This window comes from Caenorhabditis briggsae (genome assembly GCF_000004555.2).
Source record: "Caenorhabditis briggsae complete genome, chrI, whole genome shotgun sequence".
Lineage (NCBI taxonomy): Eukaryota > Metazoa > Nematoda > Chromadorea > Rhabditida > Rhabditidae > Caenorhabditis > Caenorhabditis briggsae.
Genome location: NC_013489.2, coordinates 6,369,767 through 6,380,690, shown reverse-complemented (window position 1 = coordinate 6,380,690; position 10,924 = coordinate 6,369,767). Strand labels below are relative to the sequence as shown.

Below are 10,924 nucleotides of genomic sequence, written 5' to 3'. Positions count from 1 at the left end.
AGCGCATTTACAAGGCGTTCGAGTCTCAAAAATATTTTTTCTATTATCCTTATCCCCTCTATGACTAATTGCTTATGATCATGAAATCGTTGATGGTGTCCTTGAACCTAAATTTCTCTGATCGATTTCATTTTTCCATTCCCATATTTCCTTTCCCATTCCGAACAATACCTGTCATTTTCTCTCTTTTCCAGGCGAAAATTTGTGGCATTCTCTGTAGATACTGTCTTTCTCTCTGTCTCTCTGTGTTCTCGTTTCCGATTTCTTGCATGTATTATTTTCCTTTCTCTCCAAAACCAACTGCATTCGTTGGCCAGTTGTTGTCGTTCGACAGTTCGCACTGTTTTTTCTTCTTTCGAAGAAGTCGTTTTAAAATTTTAGCTTTTTTGGGTTTTTTGCAATCAAATATTTATCACAAACGGAAAAGATGCTGAAAGCCCGAAGATCATTTAAAAATTTTGAGTAACCGCGCTTTTCAGTTTTCTGTGGCCTAGGAACCCAAGTATTGTGTACTCCTCGTGGAAAATCTTGAAAAATGACTTGTTTTTGTATTTTTCAACCAAAATTTGTCAGTTTTTTTTCTGTAAAGCAGGCTCTTGCTCAAATTTTTTATTAGAAATGACGCACGCATGACAGTTGTTTTGCGACATCTATCATCCCATCCAAAGCTCCGTGCAAATGTTAAAAAATTAGTGTTACAACACATATACATCTGCCATCTTCTCTTCATTTTCTTTCCCCACCACTGACCACGATCCCCTTCTAATCTGCCCTCCGACAGCAAGACCGGCGGCCCATTTGTTTCCACCCAAAGGTCACTTTTCTTCATATTCTTCTTCTTAGTCTTCTTATATTTTCCGCTTCTGTTATTCTTGTCGTCTTCTTCTTCTTTTCATCTCATCTTCTACTAGCGCCAAGACGCGCCCCGCGCGCTCATTAATTGTTCTTGAGCCGTCTACTACTCTCTGATCCGTGTACTCTCTTATAGGCACAATATTATTACTGCAAGGATATCTGTGAGGATGAAAAGGAGAAAGCGCGAAAAGAATAACAATTTGTATTCGAATTCACACCGTTATTCCATTCTGACCGTTCTGTTAGAAGAGGAAAGATTAGAGAACTGAATTTAAAAAAAGTTTTAATTTAGAAATTTTGGCTCGAGCAAGCTTGAAATCATGAAAAGCGAGGATTTTCGGGACGGAATTCCGATTATTTTCGGAATGAAAATCCGCCGGAATATTTATTTGTTTCCCATGCTTTTTTTCGAAATTGGAGCTTTGTGGACTACGGTATTTCAAAAGCGCACGCAAAAAGTTCTCATGCGGGTTTCGAGCGGAATTACTTTAACTATTTTTTTTCTATTTTTTGAAATCTGTTTGTCAATTTTTCACCAATTTTCGGGATTTTACGATGAGAACGTGGGATTTCTATTAAAAATTTTGAATGTTCAAAATTTCTGAAAATTTCGAAAAATCAAAAATTTAATATTCCGATGTTCCGATGATTCCAAAATCGGAAAATTCGGCAATTACTCTTTGACTACACCACTCTTTGACTACACCTACTCATTGACTCCACATTCTCTTTGACTACAAAATCTCTTTGACTACACTTGTCTCTTTGACTACAAAGTCTCTTTGACTACACTTTTTTGTTTTATAGTACTTTTTGACTGAATTTATTGGAGTTTCCGATTTTTGTCTCAAATTGTAGGCTTAAGCTAAAACAACAGTTTTCCGGTAACCGTTTCAGCCTAAGCCTTTGATTTGTACAGAAAATAATAAAATTTTGGAAATCTCAGCGAAAAAAAGTGAGAATTTTGCTGATTTTCGCGAATTTCAGTACTTTTTTCACTGTGATGTATTTTTGGAATTGTCAGTTTTTTGTTTAAAATTATAGGCTTAGGCTCAAGTTCTTCTTATATTCTGTGAGAACGCCCACAAAAACTGCAGAAAATTCTAAAATTTTAAAAATTGTAGTCAAAGAGACTTTGTAGTCAAAGAGACAATTGTAGTCAAAGAGATAAATGTAGTCAAAGAGACTTTGTAGTCAAAGAGAATGTGGAGTCAAAGAATAGGTGTAGTCAAAGAGTGGTGTAGTCAAAGAGTAATTGCCACCCTCACCCCGCTCCTCAATTTGCATACTTGTAAAACTCCGATCCGGCCCGCCAAAGCCCGGGCCCGGCCCGGAAGGCCCGGTAGCAAAAATTTTGTCATTTTTTGAGCTCTCAATACAATTTTCTCCATTATTTTTTGTGTTTTTGGATTGTTTGTCTGTTTGCTCAAAAAATATCAAAAAAAAAACTCGAAAAAAATTTTTTGATCGAAAAAAATCACATAAGGGTCCACCCTTATGTGTTTTTTAAAATTTTTTAAACTTGTGGAATGACAGGCCCGCCGGGCCGGGCCTCCGAAATTCGGGAAAAAGCCCGGCCCGGCCCGGCCCGTTGCAAGTATGTCAATTTGTCACAATTTGTTTAGAAATCTTCCCACTTTTCTCTTCCTCTACCACTCCTTCCCTTCTTCCACCACACCGACACAACACCATTCTTGCAAATCTCTTCTTCCTCTCCTCCGTTTTTGTCCGTTTTTCTTCTTCGTTTCCTCTCTTTTTGCACCCATCAAAAAAGATTACAAATACTCGAAGAAGAAGAAGCACGCGACACATTCCGCCTTTTCCAGACAAGTCTACTATTTTCCCCTCCCTGGTCGTCTTCAGATGCTATCTTCAGAAGACGTCCCGTGTCGAAAGGGAGTACCTCTTCTACTTGTTTTTCTTTTTTTGAGCCTGTTCATTTTCAGAAGCATTTCTCTCTCAAAGTGTCCAATTTTATGTGTTTTCCTCCCTCTGTATTTTTTGCGGGAAGCTTTTTGACAAATTAAATTACGCTAGACGGCACTCAATACGATTTCTTCCCTTATATATCTCTGAACACGACGCAAATAAATAGGAGATAAAAAATTCCAAGTGAAGAATTCTAGAAGACATGAATAATTGCCGAGTTTTATGGGAAGGAGATCAGAGGAATAATAGAAAATCGTAGTTATTCAGAGATTTTCATATAGCATGAATCTATCATAAGCCAGCCGGCTGTACGAATAATTTTCTGGCGATAATCCGAAAAAAGTTAGTTTATGACTTAATTTCACAAATCTTCGGCTTCAAACGCAAGCTCCAGAAGACGTTATACTAGGTTTTCTCCCGCTTAGTTTGAAGGCGCATGAAAAAAGCCACGAAGCGAGCTACTGTAAGTTCAGGAAAGTTAAGTTTTCTGGTTTCGAATAGTGTCTGACTTTCCCAGAAGTCTAACTTTCGATAATAGAATATTTAGAAATATTGACACACAGACAAAGTATAGGAATTTTCAAGTTTGCACCCACAAACTCTGAACCCATCCTATGATTTCCTTCTCAAAATAGCCGAGTTCATCTTCATATACTTTTTTCTGTCATTTCACATTTCCCGGATTATATATCCACACATATAATTTCCCACAAATTTCAATGACGTATTCTCCATTCATTTGGCCATCTTCGCTTCCTGAAGGCGTTCCGGTCCGGAGATTGTCGGTGTCGGACGGGAGGAGAGCGGGGTGCGATATATCCATCATGCCTTTTGACAGCTTCCACCCATTTCCGGATAGATTGGGCGGTACCGCGATGGGCGGGGGAAAAGAGATGCTTTACACCGATAAGTGCACAATAGAATCCAATTTTGCTCTTCTTCGTCTTTTTTTTGGTCCAAGAACTTGTTCTTGCTAACTCTGCTCCTGCGTCTTTTCGTCTCTAATCCTTTCCTCATCTCATTACTTAATTATGCCTCCTCACTTCCCATTCCACTCGACTTGCATTCATTCTTGTGCTCTTCTTCTTCCATTGAAGAAGCCCCACCGGAAGGTCTTCGGTCCAATTATGTGAGCACCCAACTCTTCTCGGTTTGTCTCCCCCGTGTAGCCGTCCCAATTTATTGGGATGCAGTAGGAGAAGAGATGGACGAGAACCTTCGCATTTACTTTTATTTCCCTTCATCACTCCCCTTTCCCTGTGTATGTGTCACTTTCAATTTATTCCAAATATTTTGATCACATCTTCTCCTCTCGATCAAATATACAAGTAGAAAGTGTCGACCTCTATTAGTTCATCGGTATCTTTCTGCCATTTCCCTCAAAAATCATGAATGAGAGTGCCTTTACTCATCTCCGTCTTTTGCTCCAATTGAAATGAAAATGAGCGGGACGACTCTGGATTTGAGTGTCATGAGCCAGTGGGTTAAATTGACTTTTTGTTTTGTTTTGTGCCGTTTCTCATCATGCATTGCCGCCTTTTAGGGTGGATTTGGAGGATGTTGACTTTTTCAGTTTCAGCCTTCAAAAACGTTTCCTATGTTTTGCTCTCTCGTTTCTGTTCGCTGAAAATGGACTGTTCATCGTAGGGATGTTCGGAAATTCTGAAAATTTTTTTTAATGAGCTCGAAACTTTGAGCTCTTGCATTTTTTTGCTCGATCTTGTATTGTAACAAAGTTTGACTCAAAGAACTCTATCAATATCGAATTACTTGCTCTTCAACAGACCAACACAAAGAATCTTCGGTGAATGTTCACATACCGTTTGGTCCTGTAAAGAAAATAAGAAACTAAACTTTGAAGTTCGGGCAGATCTTCATCCTTCTATAGAAGCCCAATCAGACCAATAAATTCGATATCGTTCCTCTCGATTTCTGTAAAAGATACCAAACACTTGTCAACTGATATATTATTTATCATAAAATCACCAATACTTATCAGTTGGCAAATTGTTGATATCTTTCACAGGAATCAAGGTAATTGAGCTAGAAGTTGATGTAGAGTTTCTATTAGAGGAAATACGGTACTTTGACTATGGTAGCTTTCGATCTCCCAATTCTCAAGCCTCAATTTCTTTTGTCTCAAACAGAAAAAGCGTCGAGAAAATCATGTAAATTTTTTCGCCATTTTCTGTGTCTCATGCTCATCACATCTTAGTTTTCAAAATGTTCTATTTACCTTCGGCCTTTCTGACGACCACTTGAAACTGGCGCCTCCTTCGTTTTCCTGCTTTTTGCTTCATTCTTCTACCCGCACACACATTTTGCATCCCCCTCCGATACAGTTGTTTTGTTTGTTGGTTGGCTCAGAAACTTTGCTGCTTTTTGCCCTATTTCATGTACTGGGGGATGTCCGGGTGCTGAAGAGATTGTAAATTTATTGCAATCATTTATAGGCCAAGTGAAGATTGTCGCTTTTCATCGGGTTTCTTGTTTTTTATTACCCTAGAACCGGGGTTTTTCGTATGTGTGTTCTTGTTTCCGTTCTTCTTTTTGACAAGAACTGTCAGGTCAGATCCAATCTACTCAATTCGAAGTGAGAGATATCCTCATTAGAAATTTGTCGGTCAGGAAAAAAACCCAAATCTTCCATTTTCCATTCTTGAAAATCGGCCCCTGACATAGTTTCATGTAGGATCAATAGAACTCGACAAGTACTACAAATTGGTACTATCCTGAAAATTGTATCTTGTCTATGAAAAAAGTTTCAAGCCATATGACCGCGTAGTTCTGACGAGTTATGGTTTGTAACTTTGTTCATAGACAAGATACAGCTTTTCAAACAGTTTAATTCTCTAATTCTCGTTATCATATCCGATTTACTCGGTCCACAAATATTGATCCTAGAAGAAACTATGGCAGTGTCTTTTTTCATGTCTGCAAACCCCTGTACCCCAAAGTTTACTGTTACGAATGTTCAGAGCATCATCTCCAAACTGTTCGTTTTATCTTTCCTCTTTCAATCACTTATTTGCATTCGTTTGAAGTGTATTTGTGTTGGTTTTCGCACGTCGGTTTTGAACCCGGAGGAGACTGCTGACCGCCATTCATTTCACATTTCCCTTTTTGCGGAAATTGAGAGCCATCTGACTATATTCCTTTTTGAAATATATCTATGTGCTCATTTTTTATCCTTTTTTTGACATTCTCGATCTTCCTTTTTGTAGGCATTAGACGTCTCCAAATTTCCTAATTATATCGAATCAGTACATTTGATTCTAATATATCATGCAGTAAGAGACCAGTTTCTATTCTCTCGATCTTTCTCTTCTCCAGTAAACTTTGTTATTCTTTCCCTTTTTCCAACATGTGTTCGAATATCGTTCATCAGCTGTGTGCTCTCTGTGTATCGTTTCCCTTTTCCCCTTTTTCGAATTTGGCCGGTAATAGGTCTATGTTTTCGAATCGAGGTTGTGACGTGATTCATTGAGGGAACAAGAGTACCTTTTGAGAATGCGCCGAAATGCGTGACTGTTCGTGTTCGAATCAGGCGATATGGCTATGTTGCATTGGCGCCAGAATCCCGTAGAGTGGGGATTTCAAACCCTTTGGGTCTCTGTTGTGTCAGTTTGAGGATATTCCGGGTTTAAAGTTGTTAATATCAACACTAAACGCGGTAAAGTTCCTGTAGATTTTGCCGAGATGTCGAAATCCCGATTCTTGCAATTTCGAATGAGCAATGAGCCAGAACTTCCTCACTTTAAATGATAGCTAGAAAAACGGGGATCAATCTCTCTAGGATCCACTCCACTTCTTAAAGCTTGCTTCTCGTAGGCGTAAGCTGGAGATTCCTGATCGAAGTTTATAATCTTTATCAGAATAACTTTTGACTTTGGAAAATTCGTTGATATCGAGGAAAATGTATTTTTCCTATCTATCCCTACCAAAACCAACCGATCGAAAATATGTATATTGACTCATTTTTCCACAATTTTTAGTCTCTGTTCAATGTTTACAATATATATTCCCTTCCAATGTGAATCTTCGCATTTTCCGCTAGAATTTCTATATACGCTCCAGTAACAGCTTGTGTTATTTTTCGTCGTACCGCCCGTTTTCCACACCACAAATTGCCACTTCGGCACGGCTCTTGTTTTCTTTTGTGTTTCAATTTAATCAAAACAGCCGTTGTTTCTCTAATTCTCTATTACTCTCTCACTCTCTTTCTCTAGAATTCGACTCGTTATCAATTCGGGTTCCAACCTTTCTGCGTCTCCATCATCTACTTTCTCTCCCCTGATTTCCTATTATATTTACTTCGTTCTCATATTTATTTCAAATTTTCCCCCTAACCTAACTTATTGCTCATCCTTATTATTACAGGTAGACTTCACCACGAAGTAGTTCCCGAACCATCATGTGGTTCGAGGAGAGTAGTTGGTCGAACCTCCGACTCACGGATATCCAGGAGGAATGGAGAGATCTGTGGCCGTCAAAAATCGAATTTATCACCTCAGCGATGGCATATCTATTTGCAATGACTAACTTTTTGAATTTGCCAAAATTGACACTCGAAAATGGAGGAGGTGAGTGATAAAGGCTTCAAGAAGGGGGTCCCTAGGGGGGAAACTTCAATTAGAGGGGGCAATTGTACTTTTCGTGGGTCCTCTGTGAACGGATCTCCCTATTGAGCATTTTTCAGTGAAATTTCGTTTTTCTACTAAAAATCCATTACGATTTCTACATAAAAAAAAGCGAAAACTGGCACCTGAAAATTTCGCGGACGCCGTTTGTGTCGATTTACGAGGCCTCGTCCTTGAATCCGCCATTGTATCAAACGAAATTGATTTCTTTGAATTTAGTGGGATTTTCTGATTTATATTCAGATTTCTTACTATTAGTAATATTTTGATCGCTAGAATTTTTAGAATTTTTTAAGTCAAAAAATCCATGCTTGATTGTGACAATTGCCCGAGCGAGGAGAACATTTGTATTAGAGCAACGACATTCAAATTCTCAGGTGTCAGTGTTTTTTTTAAATCAGACAGTAATTCAATAAAAAAAAACAGGAACAACGGCTAAGATCAATGGAGTCAAAGTGGCACTTCAAATAGAGAGAGCACTTCTATTTTTCGTGAGGTCCCTAGGGGGGCACTTCAATTTCAGGGGCCCTTCTAATACAGGTTTTACGGTAATTTGAAATTTTAAGACTAAAAATGAAGAGACTTGAAGTTATGCAGAACAGAATTCTGAAAAAAAACATAGATTTACGAGTTTCAGCACCTGGTGAGGAATATAGCTTTGTAGTCCGAGTTTTTAGAACAATTGAAACCTATTTTCAATTTCCTTTTTCAGTTGCATTCGCCGCAGCATACGCCGCCGTCGTTGGAGTTCTCTGTATGCCGACAATGGTGATGGAGATGTCGATAGGACAAGTGACTGGACGCGCGCCTGTTCTCGCTTTTTATCATCTGTTTCCCGTCTTCAAAGGTTCGTTTCTTCGTTCCCTTGTTCTTCGTATTTTATTGTCAGATCTCTTTTTGTTCTGCGTTTACGACCGATAAATTTAATGGGCGAGGAAAAAGAAGAAGAGAAAATGTGGAAGAGAGACTTTGAAAAAATGATTTCGGGGGTTCTAGGTTCATGTGTAAATTCTGCCCTAAATAATCCCTATTTTCAGGTATCGGCGTCGCTCAAATCCTGTTCACCCTTGTCGTGCTGGCATGCATGACGAAGTTTCTCTCAACGCTTTGCCTATTTCTCTATTACTACTTCTGGACATATCATGCCGGCCGAAACGGTCTCCCATGGCTCAATTGCAAGGCATTCCCAGAATTTGTGTCCCAACCATGCAGAGAAGCAGGATCAATCACGAATATCACACAGATCATTAATCGATTGAACACGATTCAAGCAGAGAGCTCGATGATGCAGTTCTTGACGTAAGAGTTTCTACCGTAAATGCTCTCAATAGAAGTCCACCGTGTACATGCACGTTGAGCACAATAGTCTTGATTCCTATGAGAGCAATCAAAAATTTGTCAACTGACAAAACACTTCTAATATTATGATAAACACGTTATCAATTGACAACTTTTTGATATATTTAACAAGAGCTGAGAAACATAGGACAGTCAAAAATTAGAGGGCCCTTCTAATACAGGTTTTACGGTAATTGAAGACTAACAAATTGAGCTTCAACGTTTCAGAACTCTCGAGCGACCAAGCGAATCAATCGCTGACTTCAAGGACTTCCAATACAGCGTTTTGATAGCTCAGGGAGCAGTTTGGATTGGAGTATTTTTTGCCGTTTGTTTCGGAGTTCGATTCGTCGGAAAAACGGTCTCATTCGTTATGTCTCTTGGATTCGCCTCTCTCATGGCCTTCTTCATCAGAGCTGCAACACTCGGAGGCGTTCAGGAGATTCTTGAGATTTACTGGAAGGCCACTGATTGGAATAAGCTCGCTGACTATCAAGTATGGAGATTGGCTATTGAGCAGGCGATTCTTGGAACTGGAATTGGTTATGGAGCATTTATTACGATGAGCAGTTATATGAAGAGGAACAATAATCTTGTTTGGTGAGCTTTTTTTCATTGTAAGAATTATATTCATAGACCATTTTCATTTTTCAGTGACTCGATCTTCCTGTCCCTTTGGCACTTGATCATCACATTCGTCCAAACAATGTCTGTCATCTGCATCGTTGGATTCCTCAGCATGAAACTAGGCATCCACCCAACGGAACTTTTGGAGACAGGAGAGGATCAGATGTGGTACATGCTTGCCTACGTCTCCTATCTTCCGAAAATCTGGTCGGCCATTCTTCTGACTATTTCCATCTGTACCATGTTCTCCGTTCTGGTCATTCTCTCTCTTTCTGTACTTTCCACAGTGGAAGATGCATTCGGAGAAAACTGGTCCAAGTGTTGCCGTCGGTTCATTCTGGCCCTGTTCCTTTGTGGATTCTGCTACGGGCTCACCACCTACTTTGCCACTCAGGCAGGACGCCACGCCTATGAGTTGGCCACCAGAAGCATCAAGTACTGCACAATATACTTCATTTTGACTGCCGAGCTCTTCGCAACGGCTTGGTTCTATTGTAAGTTTGTTTTATTAAAAATCAAGTAGACATCTTTTGAATTTCAGGCGCTCACAAGCTCGGAAGAGACCTTCACAACATGATGAGATCAAGATGCTGCTCGTGCTTTGGTCATTTCTTCTTGTACTTCACATACCTTCTCCCAGTTCTTCCAGCCGGTGTGGCGTTCCTCAACGCTCTTGACTACAAGTTCTCAACATTCTCTGCTCCAATCCACGAGTGGAAATACTCGGAATACGTTGGAATCGCAATTGCAATGGTTCCATTGTTGCCTATTCCGTTGTACTTCTTCATGACGATTTTATGCGCGTGCTGTTGCAAGGGAAAGAATCATCAGAAGACTTGCAAGGTAAATTTTAGGCGTGTGGATGTACTGTAGTTTCCTGTTTTCAGAGAATCCGCTCCGTCTTCGGCTCTCGTCTCCAATCACATCAGCGAAACGAGAAGGCTCAGCCGATTCCGAGATACACATCGAACGCTCCCGGCTACTTGCTGCTACCACAGGCTCCACTTGCAGAGCCGGAAATCTATGCATAATTTTTATACATCAAATGTACTTAATTTTTATCCTATCCCCTTCCTCACCCATTTTTCCCGATCTTCTGCGATGATTTCTGAACGATCTCGCTGCTTCCTACCGTATCCATACTAGCTCTCTATTAGAAATGAATCGAATCTAGTTGCATATCCTTTACTATTTTTCTTAACTGTTCTCCCCAATTCTTTCTGTTTCTTCCAACGATTTGCCTGTGTTTTTTCTTGGTTCCTTTTTGCACTTTCCTGCCCGTTTCTTCTCTTTCTGTCAATTCTTTTTTCTAAAACTGTCATCATTATTGTCTCGTCTTTTTTTGTTATTTTTCTTTCTCTCGATTTTTATGTGAAATTTTGTGAATATTCTACCGGTGCTCTTTGCAGTTCCAAATCCATTCTCTTCTCTCTTTCTCAAAACGCGCACTTTTTTAATAAAATGTATGAAAAGTAACTTTCTTGTACGAAGTTAGCTGAACAAAACAAACAGAGAACGACGTTTGGCAAATATAA

At 39.5% G+C, this 10,924-nt stretch overlaps 1 protein-coding gene across 1 annotated transcript; it reads left to right on the top strand.

Moving 5' to 3' along the window:
* Positions 1–7,198: 7,198 nt before the first annotated feature.
* On the top strand, positions 7,199–10,420 carry Cbr-snf-1 (the record flags this gene model as incomplete). Its single annotated transcript, XM_002639911.1, has 7 exons — positions 7,199–7,367; positions 8,137–8,271; positions 8,462–8,723; positions 8,991–9,362; positions 9,417–9,883; positions 9,931–10,232; positions 10,277–10,420. 7 exons carry the CDS (start codon positions 7,199–7,201, stop codon positions 10,418–10,420), a joined length of 1,851 nt encoding a protein of 616 aa, XP_002639957.1.
* Positions 10,421–10,924: the final 504 nt, after the last annotated feature.